This window comes from Malus sylvestris, chromosome 13, assembly GCF_916048215.2.
Source record: "Malus sylvestris chromosome 13, drMalSylv7.2, whole genome shotgun sequence".
NCBI classification, from domain to species: domain Eukaryota; kingdom Viridiplantae; phylum Streptophyta; class Magnoliopsida; order Rosales; family Rosaceae; genus Malus; species Malus sylvestris.
The window spans coordinates 7,822,842-7,846,179 of record NC_062272.1 but is presented as its reverse complement, the minus strand read 5'-3'; the positions used below and the strand labels follow the sequence as shown (position 1 = coordinate 7,846,179).

The 23,338-nt window shown below is 37.3% G+C and overlaps 2 protein-coding genes across 2 annotated transcripts; one reads left to right on the top strand and one right to left on the bottom strand.

Moving 5' to 3' along the window:
- The first annotated feature begins 1,258 nt into the window (after positions 1-1,258).
- Positions 1,259-17,382, top strand: LOC126595569 (geraniol 8-hydroxylase-like). Its single transcript, XM_050261847.1, has 3 exons — positions 1,259-1,311; positions 15,243-16,111; positions 16,575-17,382. The coding sequence occupies exons 1-3, from the start codon at positions 1,284-1,286 to the stop codon at positions 17,178-17,180; spliced, it is 1,503 nt and encodes a 500-aa protein (XP_050117804.1). The 5' UTR covers positions 1,259-1,283; the 3' UTR covers positions 17,181-17,382.
- A 3,115-nt stretch (positions 17,383-20,497) lies between these two features.
- On the bottom strand, positions 20,498-22,095 carry LOC126595570 (uncharacterized). Its single transcript, XM_050261848.1, has 2 exons — positions 21,998-22,095; positions 20,498-21,717 (listed from the first exon to the last, which is right to left on the bottom strand). The coding sequence occupies exons 1-2, from the start codon at positions 22,025-22,027 to the stop codon at positions 20,863-20,865; spliced, it is 885 nt and encodes a 294-aa protein (XP_050117805.1). The 5' UTR covers positions 22,028-22,095; the 3' UTR covers positions 20,498-20,862.
- Positions 22,096-23,338: the final 1,243 nt, after the last annotated feature.

Here is a 23,338-nt window from a genome sequence, read left to right as displayed (position 1 = left end):
GACTAAACTTATCAAAAGTAAAAGTTAAGAGATTAAGCTCATGAACCACAAATTTATACAAGTATTAAAATCACAATTCGATAAACACAATGACAAACTAACCCGTAAAAGCAGTATAAGAAGAAGCCAAAGTAGAATTCTAAACAGTGCACCTTCTCCTCTCTTGCAAAACTCAAAGTACTCAAACTAACAATAGGTCTTAGTTCGATGTCGAGTGTACATTCTCTCTTGCAAAACCAAAAGTACTCAAACTAACAATAGATTTGATATCGAGTGTACGTTTTGTGAAAGCAGTGACCACTACTTATAAGAAATCAATCCTAATAATTCTCATATTAGAATCACCATAGGATCCAAACATATTATAAGTACATCAGCAAAATAGACTTCCAGTCCCACAAGGACTAGGATAATCTGAATTAAATCCTACAAGAATTGGGATAGTTTTAAGCTTTCTAGCAAGACTTTTCTATGTCAATTGAAACACTATGACCGACCATAATATTCAATTTTATACTCATATTGTATTGACCTTTTTACCTGATATCTTGTATGTGAATTTCCCACTTTTCTATTAATAAAAAGGTATTTTTCTAGGTTTACATTTATAAATGAAATAATGGATGTGCAAAGACAAGAATTAGGTGTTAACTGAACACCTAAACCTTGTTTAATTTTTTTTTTTACCTTTCTTTTTCTTGAAGGAATCGTAAGTTTTAGCTAACAAGGCCCGCCATTGAACTCTCGTCTAAGAAGAAAATTCTTTAAGATAGGTTTTTTGAAAATTGAAAATTGGAGATTTGATAGGTTTTTTGGTTGATATACCCGGCAAGTTGTCCAGCTCTCTCTTATATATTAGGCACTGGCGCCAACACCTTTCTTTTATCTTCAATTGTTTTTTTCTGACTTTTGTCCCACGAGATGTCCATATCCTCTATCTTTTGTCCAAAATTCTAGATGCATGGGAATGGAGAACAATATGCATAAATTATTTAATTATTTCGATTATATTCGTCCTTTTGTTAAATGGCTTGTTTTTCAAGACGGCACACAACTTATATATAGATTATATAACTTTTGAAGGATTAATAGATAGGTACGAGAAATCTTAGGAGCAGTCGTGCTCGTGCATGAGCTCATTTAGAATGGACGGCAAGAATAATTAAGTCCCTATGCGCCCTGTCACTTTTCATTTTCGATATATGCGCAACATTCATTGTCTATCCCAACAATTATACCAAAAACTTAAGGTTTAGGAGAAAGAGGCGAGAGAGAGATCAGAGATGAACATCTTGAGTTGCATACTACTAGGTCTAATGGTTGCATGGATCTCAATTTACACCATCTATTATTCACATGAGAGAAGATCATCAATTACCAAAAGGCTTCCACCTGGACCAAACCCACCCTTCATTGCAATCTCTTAGAGCTTGGCAACAAACCCCATCTCTCTCTCACTAAGCTTTCACAACGCTATGGCCCCATAATGACCTTGCAACTCGGCCAAATAACGACAGTGGTAATTTCTTCATCATTCGTCGCCAAAGAAGTCCTCCGAACCCATGACCAACTCTTTTGCAACCGAACCATCCCAAATGCGGTCCAAGCCTGTAAACATTCCAAGTACAGCATGGCTTGGACACCGGTTTCAGCTACATGGAGAAATCTTCGCAAAACATGTAACTCGCAATTGTTCATCACCAAAATTCTCGACATCAATTAAGCCAACCGTCACCTGAAAGTGCAAGAACTCATATCCGATGGCAATGAAAGCGCTGTAAAAGGCGAGGTGGTTGTTATCGGTAGGGCTGCCTTCAAAACTTCGCCCAATTTGCTGTCGCGTACTGTCTTCTCTGTGGATTTAGCGGACCCACATAGTGAGAGGGTGAGAGAGTTCAAGGAGTTGGTGTCGAGTATCTTTGAAGAGGCTGGGAAACCTAACTTGGCTGACTATTTTCCTGTGCTGAAAAAGATTGATCCCCAGGGGATACGACGCCGTATGACTGGTCACTTCCAGAAGATGTTTGACCTCTTCAACCGCTTGATGATGCAACGGTTTGAATCAAGAAAAGAGCTTGATTATATCATGACTAATGATATGTTATAGATACCCTGATAAACATTAGTGAAGAGAAAAATGAGGATATGGACATGGATGAAACTCAACATCTGTTCCTGGTTAGTTGTCTACTCTCTACTAGCCTCGTTGTTCTTGATCTTGATGAACTTATTCTTTGAATTGATAATACGTTTATACTAAAAATTGCTTAGAGGTAATTAAGAATTACGTGCAAGTCGCCACTAGGTAATTATTAGTGTTGTGTATGGTCTAAAATTGGTCATCTAGTGTATTATTATTTCTCTAGTAAACAGACGAATTTCATCTAGAAAGATGATAGGTTGAGCTGATGTAAGTAGTTTTTAATATTTTTACTTGTTCATCGTCAACACACTACTATTTATCATAGCATCAAGCAGGTGGGCGATCTTGTGAATATCTCTATGTGCTGTTCATAGTCTGTACTATGTCACAGTTTTGATTTTGTTACATACAAATTAAGTGATCTTTAGGGTTGTTGCATACTCATTTTTCTTGTAGTGCTTGTTCAATATATATAAGCGGGACAAGTGCATTGCACTTCTCTTTGTTTCACTACAGGACCTATTTGTTGCGGCAGCAGATACAACGTCATCCACATTGGAATGGGCAATGGCTGAGCTACTCAGCAACCTAGAAAAATTGTCCAAAGCTCAAGCGGAGCTAAAGCAGATCATCGTAAAAGGAAAACCGATTGAGGAATCCGACATTGCTCAACTCCCTTACTTATGTAAACCATTGAGAATGTTGATGAAGAAGATTATGCAGAAAGAGAGAAGGAGAGAAAGATTGAAGATTGAAAGTTCAGAGAGAGAAGAGAGTTTAGAGAATTGTGTTATCTTTCTTATTAGTTACAAATGTTTGTTACAAGGTATTTATAGTTGCATTGGTAGCTTACACTCTAAGCTACACTATAACAAACTTAACTAACTCTATTATCTCTTGACACATGTCTAATTCACAGTCATAGGATCTTAATACTCATAACATGCCCCCTTAAGCTCAAGGGCAGAGAAATTGAGCCTAAGATTGGCACAATGAGTCTAGAAAATTGCTGCAGAGAGCCCTTTGGTAAGTATATCAGCAAACTGCTCATTTGAAGACACAAAGTGCACCTGTAATTGCTATTTTGCCACCCTTTCTCGAACAAAATGTACATCAACCTGAATGTGTTTTGTTCTTTGATGTTGAATTGGATTGCAAGTCAGTGCTATAGTAGACAAGTTGTCATAAAAGAGTAGTGGTTTATCTGCAAGAAATTCAACAGACACTTGATCCAATCCAGTTCAGTAGCTGTAATAGATAATGCCCGATATTCAGCCTCAGTTGATGATCTAGATTCAGTGTTTTGTTTCTTTAACATCCATGAAATGGGATTAGAACCCAAGAACACCACCATTCCAATAGTTGATCTTCTATCATTAGAATCTCCAGCTCAATCTGCATCACTATATGCAGTTATATCAAGGGAGCCTCTGACATACTGAATACCACAACCTTGAGCAAAGTACTTGAGAATCCTTTTGAAAGCCATAAAATGTGATTCCATTGGTCTTTACATAAATTGACAGACCTGATGCACTGCAAAAGCAATGTCAGGTCTAGGGAATGTCAAGAATTGTAAGGCACCAACCAAGCTCATATACAGTGAAAGATTATTGTAAGGTTTTCCATCATCCGTGAGTAGTATGTTGTATGGCAAACATGGAGTAGCACAAGGTTTGGATAGTCGCATTTCAGATTTAGTTAACAGATCGGTAACATAATTGTCTTGGGAAAGAAACAAGCCATCCTTCTTCTACACAATTTGAATCCTCAAAAAATAGTGAAAGAAACAAGCCATCCTTCATCAACATATAGAAGCAAGATCACCACAGAACTGTCAACAGTTTTTACAAACAATGATAAATCTGCATATGTAGATTTAAACCCCAAAGATGGAAGAAAATTGGTGAACCTCTCATTACAGGCCCTTGGTGCTTATTTCAATCCATATAGTGATTTATGTAATCTGCAAACATAGTCTTCATGTTTGGTATCAACAAACTCATATGGTTGTGCCATGTAGACCTCTTTTTGCAATATGACATGAAGGAAAGCATTTTTCACATCTAATTGTCTCAAAGTCCATCCAAAGTGTGCTAATAAGGCCAGAACTAGTCTCACTGTTGTTGGTTTAATAACAGGACTAAAAGTTTTTCCATAGTCAATGCCCTCTTCTTAATTAAATCATTTTGCCATTAGTTGTGCCTTGTATCTCCTAATTGAACCATCAACATTCTTTTTTATCTTATACACCCATTTACACCCAACTAAGTTCTTGTGTTTGGGCAGTGGAACCAAGGACCATGTACCTTGATTATGAAGAGCTAAGATCTCATCTTTCATAGCATCATACCAGACTGGGGATTTCAATGCAGATTTATATGTTGCAAGTTCCACTTGTGTCAAATCAACTCCTCCATTTTCATGAACAGCAGCAAGTAGAACAATTTTCTTAACAGTGCCACTCTTTGACCGTGTCTGCATAGGATATAAATTAACTGAATGAATGGAAAGAACCACTTATAGTTGTTTAGGTTGGCATTCAGGTACCACAATGAGTGTAGATGATAAGGGCTATGTTGTTGGTGAAGTAATGGATTGACTAACAGGTGAATCTTCTGCACTGGAACTTGAAACTGCAACTGGGACTGTAGTGGAGTCTTCTGAAGATTAATGAATTACAACATTTGGCATGACACTAGGTGTAGGATATGAACCTAATGGTGTAAGACCTGATGATGGACTCAAAGTGGAATGATGATGTGACTCTGGTACCATAAGAACATTACTATGATCTGGAACTGGAGTTGGTGTTTGTATGTGTGATGGAAGTGGTGAAAAGGATCTAGAGTGAGATTTAGACACCAAAGATTGGTAAGGAAACTCTGTCTCATCAAATAAGACATGTCTAGAGATATACATTTTGTTTCTAAAAGCATCGTAGCAAAGATAGCCTTTATACTTAGATGCATACCCCAAAAAGATACATTTTGTTGTTCTGGGATCTAATTTGGTATTAGTATATGGCCTTAACCAAGGATAACAAGAACACCCAAATACTTTCAGATGTTGTATTGCAGGTACAAAATTGTGCAGCAATTGAAATGGATACTTATTTCCCAATGAAGGAGATGGCATTCTATTAATCAGATACACTAAGATTTGGCAAGCAAAAGACCAAAACAAAGATGGTAAGGAAGCAAACTATAATAAAGTGATGGATGTTTCAATAATATGTATGTGTTTTCTTTCTGCTATCCCATTCTGTTCTAGTGTGTGAGGGCATGACAGTTGATGTTTTATTCCTTTATCAGATAGAAACTTTTGAAATGCTTTACTTATATATTCACCACCACCATCACTTTAGAGAGTTTTAATGGATACTTGAAACTGGTTTAAGATGAAGTTGTAAAAGGAAACAAATATACCAGAAACATCACTTTTATTGCAAATGGGGAAAATCCAGCAATATTTTGTACAATGATCAATGAAGGTGACATAATATTTGAATCCTTCTGGAGAAACACAACGAGCAGGACCCCACACATCACTGTGTACAATATCAAAAGGTTTTACAAACTTGTCTACTGAAGAAGAAAATGGCAATTTACTAAATTTACCCTCTAAACATGTGTGACACAATGAAGGTGCATGATCAGCAACACAAAGAACATGTGAAGAAGTTAAAACTTGAGAGACAATTGAATTAGAGGGATGACCTAGTCTCTTATGCCAAATACTAATTGTAACTTGTTCATTGATAGCTGTGAGAACTTGGTGAGATAATGAGAAACAATCCATTGTTACACAACCCTTTGTAAAGTATCATCCATGTGGCATTGTCTTGAATCCAAAATGAAAAAGCATCGAATATCAACCAACAGTTATTATCCAAACAAATCCTATGCACATATAATAAGTTTTGAGACAATTTTGGCACATATAGAATAGAATTAAGCCTAATAGGCTGCATTGGAGTTTTGAGAAGACTAGAACCAATGTGAAGGATAGCTAAACCTTCACCATTAGCTGTCTAAATTGTCTCATTTGATGGATATGAAGTTGACAATGAGAGATTTCCCATTTCTGAAGTCATATGATTATTTGCACCTGAATCATTAAGCCAAACATGTTGCTGTGAAGGTGCAGATGGTACTAAGAATGAAGAGTAAGTACCATTGGTTGTTGCAGCATGCAAAACACTCATTTAAGAAGTTGCATTCTTTTGAAAATATGTTTCTGCACTATGATATGGATTCCCACATATGAGACATCCTAAGGAACCACTTGTATTTCGATATCTGCAAATGTCAGCAAGATGATTGTGCTTGCCATAGATTTTACAACTTTGTGAGACATTTGTGTTTCTGAATCGACATGTAGATGCCAAATGATTAGTTTTCCCAGCCTGAAAACCATAGTTCTGTGTTCTTGGTGGTGATGTACTAAGAATGCCAGGTGCAGGACTTGAATGAAAGTTCTTGCTATTACAATAGTTTGGATTGAAGTTGGATCTAAACCGATTTCTACCTTTACTATTTTGATTAAATGACTTATATGCATTTGAATTGGGACTAGCATGACTTCCCCCAGAACTAGAAAAAGACTGATTCTTGGATGTCAAGCCATTGGTTTATGCCATTGGTGCAGATAAAATAGGTGATGTACGATAGTTTCAACCAATGTTTCTTCAGCAAGTAATTGAGATCAAAAATCTTTCAATGATATCACAGTTTCACGGCCCCTAATCACAGATCTTATAGTATTGAATTCAACAGGTAGACCATTAGTGTGAGAATCACAATATCATCATCATCAAAGAATACATCAGCAACAGACAATAAATCTCTTGCTTCTTTAATTTTTTTTACAAATATACAGTGATAGAGTCATTACCCTTCTTTATAGTTTGCAACTCGGATTTGAGTTGAAAGATACTCATTCTTGTGACTATAGAGAATTATTTTTTAAGTCGAGTCCACAATTCTTTGGAGCTAGTACTACGAATCGCACAAAAGATTGCAGCAGGGGACAAAGTTGCAGTGATCAACTGCATTAATGCTTTATCATGCATTTTCCACACCCTGTAGTCATCAGATTGAACCCGTGTAGTAGAATCACCAGATGATAGTGCAAAACGATCAGACAATTCTTGACAAAACTAGGCAGGACAAGGTATCGAACCATCAACAAAACCAATGATGCTATGGCCTTCAAGAAGTAAATCCATCTGGAAATACCAAGCCAAATAATTTGTTTCATCAAATTTCACATTTATTGAGATTAAAACCCTAATGAAATCAAAGACGTAATTGGAGATTGTAGAATCTGTAACTAAGCAACGGTCACCATTGTTGCAGATTATGAAGAAATCCTAAGAAATCTTGATAGAGAACTAACCACAAACACTTGGTGGGTATACTTTTAACTACAAGAAATGAGAATAATGGGTGAAGATGAAATCCCTAATTTACCAGAAAAGATTGCAAGAGATCAGAAGAAGGGGTGAAGATTGCAGTATTGCAGAGAAAAGATTGTAGAAGCAGAAGCAAATGAAACCAAGATCGGAATACCGTCAAGCTTTTATGCTTATTATGGTTATGATACCATGTAAACCATTGAGAGTGTTGATGAAGAAGATTATGCAAAAAAAGAGAAGGAGAGAAAGATTGAAGATTGAGAGTTCAGAGACAGAATAGAGTTTAGAGAATTGTGTTATCTTTCTTATTAGTTACAAATGTTTGTTACAAGGTTTATATAGTTGCATTAGTAGCTTACACTATAAGCTACACTATAACAAACTTAACTGACTTTATAATCTCTTGACATATGTCTAATTCATAGCCATAGGATCTTCCTAGCATTTGGGATACCCCAAACTCATCTGTGGCAGAGAGGTTTTTGGGATTGGAAATTTATTTTACCGGCAAGAACTTTGAGCTTATTCCGTTTGGTGGTGGGAGGAGAATATGTCCGGGTATGTCATTGGCAGTGAGAATGGTGAACTTGATGTTGAGTTCGCTTATTATATGCTTCGATAATTGGAAGCTTGAAGATGGAGTTGCACCAGAGACCATGAACATGGATCAAAAGTTTGGCCTTACCTTACAGAAGTATCCAGCTTGATATCTACGTGAAGTTTCTACCATATAATTTTAGAATGTTAATAAGAATCATGCTTGTAGATACTTAAATTTAGCCAAATTAGCTAAAGCAATGATTCGCATCAGAGTTCAAATCTCTTCTTTATAACTTAGATATATTATACTTGGAATGTCATATCCCGACCCGGGGTCCACCATATCCCGGGCTCGACTCCATCGTAGCACGATATTGTCAATTTTAGACCCCAACCACGCCCTCACGGTTTTGTTTCTGGGAACTCAGACGAGAACTTCCTAGTGGGTCACCCATCCTAGGATTGCTCTCGCTTCGATCTCGCTTAACTTAAGAGTTCCTATGGAATCCAAAGTCAGTGAGTCCCCAAAAGGCATCGTGTTAAAGGAGGTAAGTATGTACATATAAGGTATAGAGGATCCACTGCCCTGGGTGATGTAGGATCTAACAATCCACCCCCCTTAGAGGCCCGACATCCTCGTCGGCACACTCACAACACACGGTAGGTGGCTCTGATACCATTCTGTCACATCTTAGTCTCGGCTCCGCCATAGCACGATAGTCTGCTTTAGGCCTCGACCACGCCCTCACGGTTTTGTTTCTGGGAACTCAGACGAGAACTTCACAGTGGGTCACCCATCCTAGGATTGCTTTCACTTCGATCTCACTTAACTTTGGAGTTTCTATGGAATCTGGAGCCAGTAAGTCTCTAACAGTCCTCATGCTAAAAGAGGTGAGCATGTACATAGAAGGCATAAAGGATCCACTCCCCTGGGCGATGTGGGATCTAACATGGAATATTGCTTATACAAAAAAAATAAAATCCATGTACACTTTTAAGTGCTTCCCATTGATATTTTTTAACTTTCTGTTAGTGTGCCCAAACGCCCTTCTTGTAGAGGAGTAGGCGGGCCGAATCATCCCCTTCATGTTTAAGAATTTAGCCATAGAACACCGACTAGAATTTAAAGCCTAGTCCACAAAAGTGATTCTTACAAGTAATGAACTGTTCTTTGTCAACAAACGAGTCTTAGGTCAGTCAAAGAGTTTTGCATATTGCACTCGTTTTCTACACAAATCTCAAATTTTCTCCAACTCAATCAAAATAATTTAAAATATATCCTCTTTATCATAACAAAAATTGTCCACAAAAAGGCTTTTAAATGTGGACCCATATCCTTTCCAGACAAAAAAAATATGAGCCTAAGGATCAAATGATTCAGACCGTTGAAATTTGATCAAACGGCTACAAACAATGGGCCCTCTAAAAGTTATAATAATTGTAGCCGTTGGATTAAATTTCAAAGACCCGTATCATTTGATCATTGGGCTCAAATTTTTAGGATCCGAAGGGGATCTGGTTCCTTTAAATGTATTCAAAATACTGAATAGATTGTATCACTTTATTCGTTTGATGTAGCCATGAAAGAACCACGTCTCACCAGTTTGTATAATAATAGTATAACAAGTTAACTTCCCAAACTATATCTTGAAGGATATATACAAAGGAGATGGAACAATTGCATGCGTGCATGCCAAGGGATGACGAATATAATGTAGGCCGTTACCTTTAAAGCATCTCCACCCTTTAGTGGAAGGCAAGCAATTGAAGGGCAAGGACAATAAAATTGTCCTTACTATTTATTCTGAAAAGTAATTACCTTTTTTTTTTTTTTGGGAAACCTCGACGGTACGAGGATAATTTTATTGATAACGAAAAAATAAGTTACACCTAGACATGGGGGACATAAACCTTACCCCTCAAAAAACAGAAACAATAAAATGTAATACATGAAAAAGAAGGGGGGACATAAACCTTACCCTTCTAGAAACAAAAACGAGAATGATACAAAGAAAAAAAGGGAGGACATGAAACCTAACTCCTCTAAAACCAAACCTAAAAGTCTAAACCTACAAAACAAGTCAAACAACCCCATAAAGTTAGAAGGAAAAAAAAGTGAGACAAACCTGGATGCCGGCATGCACATTAATTTGAGAAACGGTAATTAAGCAAGCCAACATAGTCTAAAAACAAAGTAGCACGAACCGCCATCGGAGAAGAATCATGCCAAGTTAAAGATGGAGAAGACAATCCCATGTTAGCAAAATTGTCTGCAACAAGATTTCCTTCGCGATATATGTGAGATGCGTAGAAAGTCATTTTCTGAATGCAATCCAAACAAATAGTCCATTGCGTATAAAGAGGCCAAGGAGGATCAAAATCAAACAATTGAAGAGCACAAATAACACTAGAACTATCACTTTCCAACTAAAGACAATGCCAACCCTACTGATATGCAAACTCAATACCAATAATAATTATTGATAGCTCTGCAAAAAAAAGAGTTGTGATGACCAATCCACTGATAGAAACCTCCAAGAAAATGACCATGGAAATTCCTGAAAACTCCTCCATATGCAGCAGGACCGGGATTTCCCTTAGACAAATCATCTGTATTAAGCTTAACCCAAGGAAACCAAGGAGAAGACAAAAGGACAGGAAGAATAGTAGGTGTCTTGTGAGGGATAGGTTGGATCCCAAAAGAAGAAATGATCCGAGTGTCAAAACCCTGAGAATAACCATGAATAAACTTCCCACCATGAACAATCACTGAATTGATAGACATGCAAAGACGATAAAAATAGATTGGACGACCCTTAAAAGTAAATTTATTTCGAGCCTTCCAAATAGCTGAAATAGTAGAAAGACCCGCAAAAATCCATAAATTGTGCAACTGTTTGGAAAATAGCTTACGGACATAGACATCCCAAAAAACAACCAAAGAATCTAAAAGAGGCAAAAATGTACCAAATTGACATGCTAACCACTTCCAAAGTTGCATAGACATCCGACATCCAAAGAAAAGATGAGCATTAGATTCTTCAAAATTACGACATAAACAACAAATGGATGCCAAAGAAATACCACGTCGTTGTAGCGTACCCTCTGTAGGAAGTTTATCATGAAAAAGACATCAAGCCAAAATAGATAGTCGTGGCAGAATAAAATGTTGCCAAATAACCTTAGCCTAAGCACAATCACTATGTCTCTTTCCAATATGGTGATAACCATAAGAAAAAGAAAACTTCCCAGTAGGTGAAGGCTCCTAAATCAATTTGTCATCCTCAATATTTAAGGGCAAAGGCAAATGTAAAATCTGTTGCACAATTGAAGGGAATAAATTTGTAAAATAATATGGTAAAGACCAACTTTGTGTTTCAATAACATCTGAAACCCGAGGAAGAACCTTAGGTGAAATGACCGAAAATAAAGAAGGGCTAATAATAGGCTCATCCAACCATTTCTCAAACCAAAAGGAAACTGATCTCCCATCACCAATAATCCAACGACTATTATTATTCAAAATAGGTAAAGCACGTTTCAAACCATGCCACATAGAAGATCGTAAATAGATATTTTGATTTTTGTAAGGCGAAAGAGGAAAACGCTGATGAGCAAAAGAACCCCACAAAGAAGAGGATTGTAAAGCATCCCATCCAAAACTAAGCAAAGCTGTCAAATTCAAATAAGCTAAATCACGAAAACCAAGCCCACCTTCTTTTTTAGGTCCACACACCATACTTCAATCAATTGTTACCAATTTCTGGAAGATAAATCCCCTGACCAAATAAAATTCCTTCTGCAAGCAGAAAGATGCTTTAAAAAGCAGGATGGCAACTAATAAACTAAGAAACTATGGAGAAATAAGCTTTGATAAATAGACTGGACCAATTGAAATCGTCCATCCATTGACAGAAGTTTACCTTTCCAACCCGAAAGGTGAGCTTTAACCTTGTCTACCAAAGCTTGAAAGTGAATTCTCCTTGGCTTACCACGAAAAATGGGCACCCCAAGATAAGTGAAAAGAACAACACCCAAACGAAAGCCAAGATGCCTCGAGACATGCGCTTTACGATGAACTGAGGAAGAGCTGAGGTAAAAAGTACTCTTAGATGCATTAACAAGTTGCTCCGATGCACAATCATACTTATCCAAGAAATTTCAAAGAGAATGAAGAGATCGAACATTCCCACAACAAAAAATGAAAAGATCACAACATATAACACATGAGTAGGAGGGCAACAACCTCACGAAGCTGAAATAGAAGTAATCCGTCCAGTAGAGAAAAGTAAAGATAAACCTCTGCTCAGAGCTTCCTCTGCTAGACAAAAAAAGAAGTAGAGAAAAAGGGTCACCCTAACGTACCTCTTGGGAGCAAGAGAAAAACCCATGTGGTGTACCATTTACCAGAATTGAAAGGCGAGCAGATTGTAATAAAACACACACCTAATCCACAAAGATACTAGAAAAACCAAACTAGAAAGCACATGGAGAAAAAAATTCCAGTTCAAAGTATCAAAAGCTTTAGCGATGTCAACTTTTATGCCTACGTTACCACCAAAAGCCTTTTTGTCCATAAAATTGAACCCTTCTGAAACTAGCCCAATGCAATCAAAAATATGTCTACCTTTCAAAAATGTAGTTTGTTAAGGAGAAATAATGCGAGTGGCAATTGGGCCGAGCTGATCAACAAGAATCTTGGGGATAATTTTGAACATAAAGTTAGCAAGAGCAATGGGTCGATACTGAGTAATAGTGTCAGCACCTTCTACTTTAGGGATAAGCGCCACAAAATTGCAATTGGCATTGGGATAAAGCCATCCACGCTTAAAAAATTCTTGTACAAAAGCAATCACATCTAAACCAACAATATCCCAGCATAACTGATAAAAGGAACCAAGAAAGCCATTAGATCTCGAAGCACTCGAGGGATCCATAGAAAAAACAACACTTCTAATTTCATCTGCTGAAGGTAAACAAGAAAGAGAAAGATTTTCCTCTTCACTAACCATAGGTGGTATTATACCATAAACATCCTCAATTCCAATTGGGGTGAACGAAGAATTATATAAAAACTGATAAAAGTTTTCCACATGATCAACAATAGCAGTATATGGAGAGAGTACATTATCACCATCCAAAAGAGTTACAATCTTGGAGGAAGAATGTCTACCTCGAGCATAAGCATGGAAAAAAACAGTATTACGATCACCCTCAGTAAGCCATTTAACCCGAGCACGATCATGCCAAAAAGCTTCTTGCATATGAAAAGCATCGAGGACAGCCGTCTTAGCCACAACTTCCTCATTAAACTTCTCTTGCGAATTCCCATCAGAAGAAATCATATTTTGGATATTATGAAGTCTTTCCTTAGCAATAGTGACATTTCTTTGGACATCGCCAAAAACATTAGAGTTCCAATCTCGAAGACAGCACTTAAGGGCCTTAAGCTTTTCCAACATAACAAACATAGGACACCCATAGGCAATAGTTGATTGCCAGCACTTAGCAACCAAACCAGAAAATTCTGAATGTAAAGCCCACATGGACTGAAACCGAAAAGGTCGTGGACCTCCAATACGAATAGCAAAAGCTGAGAAAACTAGACAATCATGATCAGAAACGACCCTGGGTAAAGCTGAACAACTAATATAAGGCCAAGATTGTAACTAGCATGTGTCACAAAGAGAGCGGTCAAGACGCCTCTCCATGTAACCACGGACACTCCAACCATTAGTCCAAGTGTAAAAAGCACCAGTAGTATCCATATGAGTAAAGTCACAAAGCTCAGTAGTACTGCAAAAGTCCTCACACGAAGTTCGAGCAGGCAAGTGACCACCCATTTGCTCATGCACTCCAATGATAGCATTAAAGTCACCAATTGCCATCCACTGCATTGTAGTATTAGAACGGATATTTAAGAGGTCACATGGTCACACCATAAATCACGACGAAGAGTTGAGGTAGTAGCTTCATAAACAACAGTAAACTGAGAAAGAACACCTTCAAAAGAAGTCTAAAAAGTAACTTGTTGCCCTAAAGAAGAAATCACAGTAGGAGAACAATAGTCCATAGAATACAAAACCCAAATATTAGGCAATATATCACCCCTGTTATTGACAATAAGTAAAGAGAGACCTAATGAATTCCAATAAGCAGAAGGAATAGAATCAAAAGTAACCATAGGTTCAGAGATGCAAACCAAGTCCGTTTGGAAGAAAGAAATGCAAGAGCAAGGTCAACTACTATTTACAAATATAAATTTTATGCTTTGTGTCTTGTAATTGTACACTTTATAAGTTTGTTCTTTAAAAATAAAATTCAGTATTTAACTCCAATAATTTAACTTTAAATACCAAATCAAAACATAGCATTACAAACTCAATATTTATCTCCTTTTGCCCTTGTACGCTTCAGCAATCAAATGTCAATCGAAAAAGGAAATATGATCGAGAACTGTTGGGTTTTGAATTTGATTGCTACCTGGTGGGTTTTCGGCCTAGTAATATAAAGCCGCCGACGGCTCCTCAACATGATGGACTCATGGCAAAAAATACCTTTGATTTCGTGTTCTTCATGTCCTTTTCCTTTGTACATATTATTCATGTTCTCCGTATTTTTCATGTCCTTTTGGTTAAGAATTCAGATACGTAGGCTTCATTTTCTTCAAGCCACGGTACTCCATCATAAGGACTAGTTTGGAGTTGATGTGCTTTTTAAAAGTAAGAGTAGAATTGTTTCTGCTTTCTACTGTTTTGGATCCATGATATGATAAAATAAAATAAAATAACTTTTTTTTTCTTTTCCCAAATACAATTTTAGCCCCAATTTTTTTAAAAAAGATGCTTATAAAATAATTTCAGTAATGTCAAATCCGCCTTCAATTAATAGCATAACAAGTGAACTTTTTGACTGAAAATACTAAGTAGGTTAATTTATTCACCAAATGATGTGCTAGTACTTGTTAAGATCTAAACCTTACATTCTACGTCATTATGTGAGTAAAATATGATAAGTAAATTGGTCCCATTCATATATATAGATACATATCCCAGTGAAAAGATGTATTATGTCCTCTCAATTGTGGCAAAATTTACAGATTGGGAGAAGAAATGGATTTCTTGAGTTGCATACTGCTAGGTCTAATGGTTGCATGGATCTCAATTCACACCCTCTATTATTCGCTTGGAAGACGATCATTAGATACCACAAGGCTTCCACCAGGACCAAACCCACTTCCCTTCATTGGCAATCTCTTAGAGCTTGGCAACAAACCCCATCTCTCTCTCACAAAGCTTTCACAACGCTATGGCCCAATTATGACTTTGCATCTCGGCCAAATAACAACCGTGGTAATTTCTTCATCAACCGTCGCCAAAGAAGTCCTCCGAACCCATGACCAACTCTTCTGCAACCGAACCGTCCCCGATGCGCTCCAAGCCTGTCAACATTCCAAGTACAGCATGGCGTGGATACCGGTTTCAGCTACATGGAAAAACCTCCGCAAAACATGTAACTCGCAATTGTTCACCACCAAAATTCTAGACGCCAACCAAGCCAACCGTCACCTGAAAGTGCAAGAGCTCATATCCGACGTCAATGAAAGCGCTGTAAAAGGTGAGGTGGTTGATATCGGACGGGCTGCTTTCAAAACTACGCTCAATTTGCTATCGCGTACCATCTTCTCTGTGGATTTAGCGGACCCACACAGTGCGAGGGCAAGAGAGTTCAAGGAGCTGGTATGGAGTATTCTTGAAGAGTCTTTGAAACCTAACTTGGCTGACTATTTTCCTGTGCTGAAAAAGATTGATCCCCTGGGGATACGACGCCGTCAGACTGGTTACTACCGGAAGATGTTTGACATATTTGATCGCTTGATGATGCAACGGTTTGAATCAAGAAAAGAGCTTGATTATGTCATGACTAATGATATGTTAGATACCCTGATAACCCTTAGTGAAAAGAAAAATGAGAATATGGACATGGATGAAACTCAACATCTGTTCCTGGTTAGTTCTCTACTCTCTGCTAGCTTCGTTGTTCTTGATCTTGGTGAACTTATTCTTTGAATTGATAATATGTTCATACTTAAAATTGCTCCGAGGTAAATAAGAATCACACCAGGTAATTATTAGCGTTGTGTATCGTCTAAAATTGGTCATCTAGTGTATTATTTTTCTAGTAAACACACAAATTTCATCTAGAAATATGATAGGTTGAGCTGATATAAGTAGTTTTTGGTTTTTTACTTGTCCACCATGAACACTATTATTTATTATAGCATCAAGCTCAGGGGAGATCTTGTGAACATCTCTATGTGCTGATCATAGTGCGTACATTCCCACGGTTTTGATTTTGTTACATACAAATTACGTGATCTTTTAGGGTTGTTGCATACCCATTTTTCTTATAGTGCTTCTTCAATATGTATAAGTGGGACAAGTGACTTCCACTTTTGTTCGTTCATGACAGGATCTATTTGCTGCGGCAACAGATACAACATCATCCACATTGGAATGGGCAATGGCTGAGCTAATCCGCAACCCAGAAAAATTGTCCAAAGCCCAAGCGGAGCTGAAGCAGACCATCGGAAAAGGAAAACTGGTTGAGGAATCCGACATTGGTCAACTCCCTTACTTACAAGCAATAATCAAGGAGACCTTCCGTCTATACCCAGCAGCACCTTTACTAATTCCCCGAAAAGCTGAAACGGATGTTGAGATCTGCGGGTACGTTGTACCAAAAGGTGCACAAGTGTTTGTCAATGCATGGGCCGTAGGAAGAGACCCTGGCATTTGGGACAATCCAGACTCATTCGTGCCAGAGAGGTTTTTGGGATCGGAAATTGATTTTACTGGCAAGAATTTTGAGCTTATTCCGTTTGGTGGTGGGAGGAGAATGTGTCCTGGTATGCCATTGGCAGTGAGAATGGTGAACTTGATGTTGGGTTCGCTTATTAACTGTTTCAGTAATTGGAAGCTTGAAGATGGAGTTACACTAGAGACCATGAACATGGATCAGAAGTTTGGTCTTACCTTACAGAAAGCTCAGCCTCTCAGAGTTGTGCCCATGTTATAGAAGAACCCAGCTTGATATCTATTTCAAGGCCGCACCATATAATTTTTAGAATCTAAATAAGAATCATGCTTGTAGATCATATCTAAATTTAGCCAAATTAGTTAGATAAATGATTTGCATCCGAGTTCAAATCTGATCTCTATAATTTAGACATATTAAATGTAGAATATTGTTTATATAAAAAAAATAAAAATTTCACGTATGCTTGTGAATACTCCCCATTGATATTTTGTAACTTTCTGTAATTGTGCCCAAATGCCCTTCTTGTATAGGAGTAGGCACCATTTTTAAGAATCTAGCCCAAGAACTCCAACTGGAGTTTAAAACCTAGTCTACAAAAGCGATTTCTACTTTCTACAATATTTCTTTAAAATATTTATAAGAATTATATATGCTTGTGAGGTTACTGCTTCCACATTAATGTTTTGTTGTTCTTATCTTCTTTGGATATGTAGCCTTCATTTTATTGAAGGAGATTTGAAATCGAAACTCAAATGAGACATTGTTGTAAACACTCACTCTCAAAATCATTGCTCCAAGTTCAATATAAATAACCTAATACCAAATTGTTTATAACAAAGCAAGGCGAGTGAGAAAATAAAAGGATTCGTAAATTTCCGCATAACGTACAATTTATATTAAGTTCAAAAATTTCGGCCGAATATCTCTGATTAGATTCGGACACTTCTGCCGTTGGCTGTTTTGTAAATTGTTGTTTTTTTTCCTCTATAGCTCCATTGAAATTTGAATCTGTTTATTTTTCCATTAAACCATAAAGGCTAATATTTTTTTTTTCTCCAGTCATTGCCTCTTTTGCTGTCCAATATGGAATAGGGTTTGCCTTACTGTAGAATAAATATTTAGACAATTTGATGTAAACCCAAGTACACTAGCGTGTTCTAGGAAAAATCCCGAGTCACGTTAAATCTTTTGAATCTTTTGACCATTAAAACTCCCTTTCACATAAGGAAAGCTTTCCATTTAAATGGTGATGAGTTCGATGATTTTATCCGTTACAAATTTCTTATGTCTCTGTGCCTAGTTTACCGACCCTTCCATAGCTACTAGGCAAATATTTAATCATTTTCATATATTTAAACTCATTTGGAAATATTTTTGAAATTGCTGAAAGTGCTTTTAGATAAATATTTATGGGTTTCAAAAGCATTTGAAGTTCCTACAAGAAACATCAATTATGTGCTTATTGCAGAAAGCACTTTAAATGCTTTTTCAGGATTCACTTACATTTTAACTAAGAATTAGTTTCAAAATAGTTTCACCAAAAGCACTTTCAGTCATACTTTCAAACCAACCCTTTATTATTTTTTTAAACTTTTTTGAATTGTAGAAGACCAACAATACACTACCTCCATTACGAGACCACATTATTACATTAATACGAGTTTGAATTTGCTGCTCCATTTGTCCTTAATGTTATAAATAGTATTTTCCCTTTTAGATTGTTTAGTTTGAATTTTGAAATTTTTATTTACAAACACAATCTTTCGAAAGCAGACATAAAATGTGATATTATATTTGTTCAAGAGGTAAATTATCGCAATCGAACCTGATTCTATACTTGAGGTCGAATACCTTAGCTACATGTTGATTATTCAATATATTTGATTTTATAGACCGTGAGTTTTGATACAGAATGTATAAGGTACCGTGGTTGGGTTTTGATACCAAATGTATAGGTACTCTAATTGTATTTCTCTTCACTTATAAATGATATGTTTTAGATTCAATTCCCGCTAAATGCGGATTTGAATCACATTATTGCTATCCTATTGTGAGGTTAAGCCTACCTCATCTCTCTCAGCGTAAATAATATTGTTTGTTAACCATTCTACCGCCCACAACAACAACATTATAATCTTCTTTTCCCTTGTACGTTTCAGCATCCAAATGTCAATCCAAAAAGGAAACATGATGGCGGAGTGGTGGGTTTTGAATTTGATTGCTACCTGGTGGGTTTTCGGCTTAATATTAAGCCACCGCCGGCTCCTCAACATGATGGACTCGTGGCAAAAAATACTTTTGATTCGTATTCTTCGTGTCCTTTTTCTTTGTACGCATTACTCATGTTCTCCGTATTTTCCATGTTTTCCATGTCCATTTGGTTAAGAATTCAGATACGTAGGCTTCATTTTCTTCAAGCCACGGTACCATCTTCTCTTCCCTTGTACGTTTCAGCATCCAAATGTCAATCCAAAATGGAAACATGATGGAGGAGTGGTGGGTTTTGAATTTGATTGCTACCTCGTGGGTTCTCGGCTTAAGTAATATTAAGCCGCTGCCGACTCCTCAACTGGCAAAAAATACTTCTGATTCGTGTTCTTCGTGTCCTTTTTTCTGTGTTCTCCGTGTTTTCCATGTCCTTTTGGTTAAGAATTCAGATACGTAGGCTTCATTTTCTTCAAGCCACGGTACCATCTCCTTTTCCCGTGTACGTTTCAGCATCCAAATGTCAATCCAAAAAGGAAACATGATGGAGGAGTGGTGGGTTTTGAATTTGATTGCTACCTGGTGGGTTTTCGGCTTAAGTAACATTAAGCCGCGGCCGGCTCCTCAACATGATGGACTCGTGGCAAAAAAATACTTTTGATTCGTGTTTTGTGTCCTTTTTCTTTGTACACATTACTCATGTTCTCTGTGTTCTTCGTGTTTTCCACATCCTTTTGGTTAAGAATTCAGATATATAAGCTTCATTTTCTTCAAGCATGGTACCATCTCCTTTTACCTTGCACGTTTCAGCATCCAAATGTCAATCCAAAAAGGAAACATGATGTAGGAGTGGTGGGTTTTGAATTTTATTGCTACCTCGTGGGTTTTCGGCTTAAGTAATATTAAGCCGCCGCCGGCCCCTCAACATGATGGACTCGTGGCAAAAAATACTTTTGATTCGTGTTCTTTGTGTCCTTTTTCTTTGTACACATTACTCATGTTCTCCATGTTCTCCGCGTTTTCCATGTCTTTTTGGTTAAGAATTCAGATACATAGGCTTCATTTTCTTCAAGCCACGGTACCCCAGCTTAAATTAATAGTATAACAGGTGGACTTTTTGACTGAAAATATTAAACGCGTTAATTTATTCATCAAATGATGTGTCGGTACTTATTAAGACTTAAACCTTACATTCCACTTCTTTTTATGAGTAAAGTATGATCATATTTGGTGTTTCTAGCGGTACCCCATCCATATATATACGTATCCCCAGAGAAAAGATGTATTCGTATCCTCTCAATTGTGGCAAAATTTCTATCGTTTGAGAGCTAAAAAACGATAAGTGTTAATGAGAACAATGCAAGAGAAAATTAGGTTTTGCTGTGCAGCAAATTTTGAGAGCACACTGGATTTTGTGAATTCCACAACAATGTAACATTTTATTTACAACCATTGCATTTCTTGATATTGCCAAAACAAAAAGTACAGAACCAACTGATGCTCAGTTCTCTACCACAACACCAGAAATCCTACTCACTCCCAAGGTTTATTGATTTGGACTGCCAAACCACACTGCCATTTTCGTATCTACAAATTTACCTTCTAAAACATTAAAAATTACCTTAATGTTTCACATTAACAAAACTAGCAAAAATATACACTTTTTGAAGAATAGCATTCTTTTTGCACATTTTTTGTTATTCATGAAAAAGTGGTTAAATTCTTGCTGTTTTTGTTAAAAAGCGAATGAAACAGAACGCGGCGCGTAATTTTCATCATTTTTTCCCGGCGATGTCATAAGCCAGGACGATTCGAACATTTCGATGAGATCATCCTTAGAGTTGGTTTCACTTTCATCATCATCAGCAACACTACTCTCCACTTCTTCCCTGTTATTAACCTTGTTCTCTTCTTTTTTTCCAATCCCTCCTTTATTTGTTCCCTTCTGTAGAAGCACGTCCTTGTAAGTAACAGCTTTACGCGGGGAAGAGAAATTATTACCCTTATTAATCTTATTACAATTGGGGGAAGACCGGTCAGCCTCATGAACTGAACCTGGTTGACAGTTGTGATCAATATTGCTGCTTGTATCAACCTTAATCTCCTTCTCCCTCGTACCCTTTGACTTTCTCCAGTAATTAGTCATTGTAGCCGCAACAAAATTCAGCAGCCAAATGGCACGAACCAACGTCCAGTCGAAAAATGAAATGTGATGGAAATGTGCGGGGATTTTGCTAACAGCATTGTCGAATTTTCCAGGCAGGGATTCGGTGACTTGGACAAGGTCGTCGATCTTGTCGAACACAATGTGTGAAGGAGGGTAAAATATCTCGATCATGCCTTCAAGGGCTAAAATTCGACCGTCGATGAATGAGAGGATTGTCATTGTGACCCATTGGTATTCCAAGGCATAAGCCAAGGGTCCGGCCAACGTTATTAGTCTGGCTGCAATTTTTATTATGAACCCTAGCGGTCCATTAAGACCTTGGGCTATGGTGAAGGCTCTATGAGCTACCGCTAAAAATGAAACCGCACAAGTGTGCAACGGGCGTTTTCTGGGACTGATCATGTTGATTTGTGCTGTTGATTCCTGAGAAATTCCAAATTTATTCAGACATGTACATGAAAAATGGTACCTCATGCCAAAATATTGAATCAAATTCTGACATATATGAAAAATAATAGTTCAGCTCTCGAAGAGACTGTCGACGTGTCACTGACAATCCATTGATATCACTATTGCAAATAAAATGCAGTGACATGTTATCAGTACATTGTTAACAATATCAATACAATATCGATGCATGCCATTTTTCGATAAAGGACAAGAGTAAAGAGAATTTCTATGAAAACGAACGCGATGTTGTTACCTGGGATGCCAAGGATGCCCGGGAATCCATATCGTGAAAAGTGGTCAAGGATTCGGCCTTACATGTATTTTAAAGAGATGTCTTCTGCTCTAAATTTGAAAGCACCTGATAATAGTAACAACCCAAAACCAATTGTTTGGAAGGGGCGCAGTTTCTTTTTTGGCGCGCTGCCAGTGGGAAACGAGCGGGTCCTAATGATTTTAGCGGGAGAGTTCTCTGGATGATTGACACGTGTTACATGCACGAAAAGACATTACGGAGAAATTTTTCAATCACGGTTCAGTATACTAAGTGTCATAAATACAGTTGGTTAGAAATTTTTTTTTTTTTTTTCAAGTTTCCAACTAATTATAATATACATTGTGTACTGAATCATATTTCCAACGCACCGAAAGATATCTCGACTTTACCTCGTGGTTTGAGTGTGCTTGAAAAATGACGCGCGTGACGGTTCCTAGCCGCTGGCAGTTGGTTGAAAGTGAAAACTTGAAAGTTTGAAACTTGAAAAAAGCAAAATAAAAAGCATTGAATTCGATTCTAGAAGGCAACAAGCTGTGGACTGTGGAGGAATTGTTGTCAGATCAGCTGTGAGCTCATTCAACGGCTGAGATCCAATTGCAGTTTTGCACATCAAAATCAAGAAGCAAACAGAAGACATTCATCGTTTCTTCTGTCATAAGTGGCATTTTTTTTTTGTTTTGTCAACTTCTTAATCTGAATTCAACCGATGTCGGAACTGGAAAATCTGCTTGGTAATGAAGGTTTCATTTGTTAATTTTGTTTTCGATTGTTTTCGATTACGAAAGCTTTTATTTGTTTCAATATTTAGAATGGAAGATTTCGGTTTCTTGGATATCTGTTAATTTGTTATTCCTAACTTGAGTAAGTAGATGAACTCCTTGTGCTTTTTGTAAAAGTGCTTTTCTTCATATATTTGTAAGATTTCTTCATTCCCTACTCATATGTTAACTGGAAAAACTGTATGCACCAGAAGGCACAATAGGTTCTAGTTCCTTGCTTGGTTTCTTTCTCGGGTTTTTGTCTTATATCTTTCATCGTCTTGTCTCTCTTCCGCTCAGCTAGCGGCTCATGAACTTTCGTCGTGGGTTTTTGCAGGTGCAAACAAGGATAACCAGATATATATGCGACTGTAGCCTGAAGTTCTTGAACTGTATTCCTGCTGCTCTGTTTATAACTATTTCATTCGAGAAGCGGGTACTTTCTTAAACATCCTCAAAAGTCAGTTCGAATGAATCGTTCAGCATTTGCATAAGTCGTTCATAGACGAAACGCCTGCTCCTATGTTTCGAGTCGATGGACAACGAGACAAGGAAACCGAGA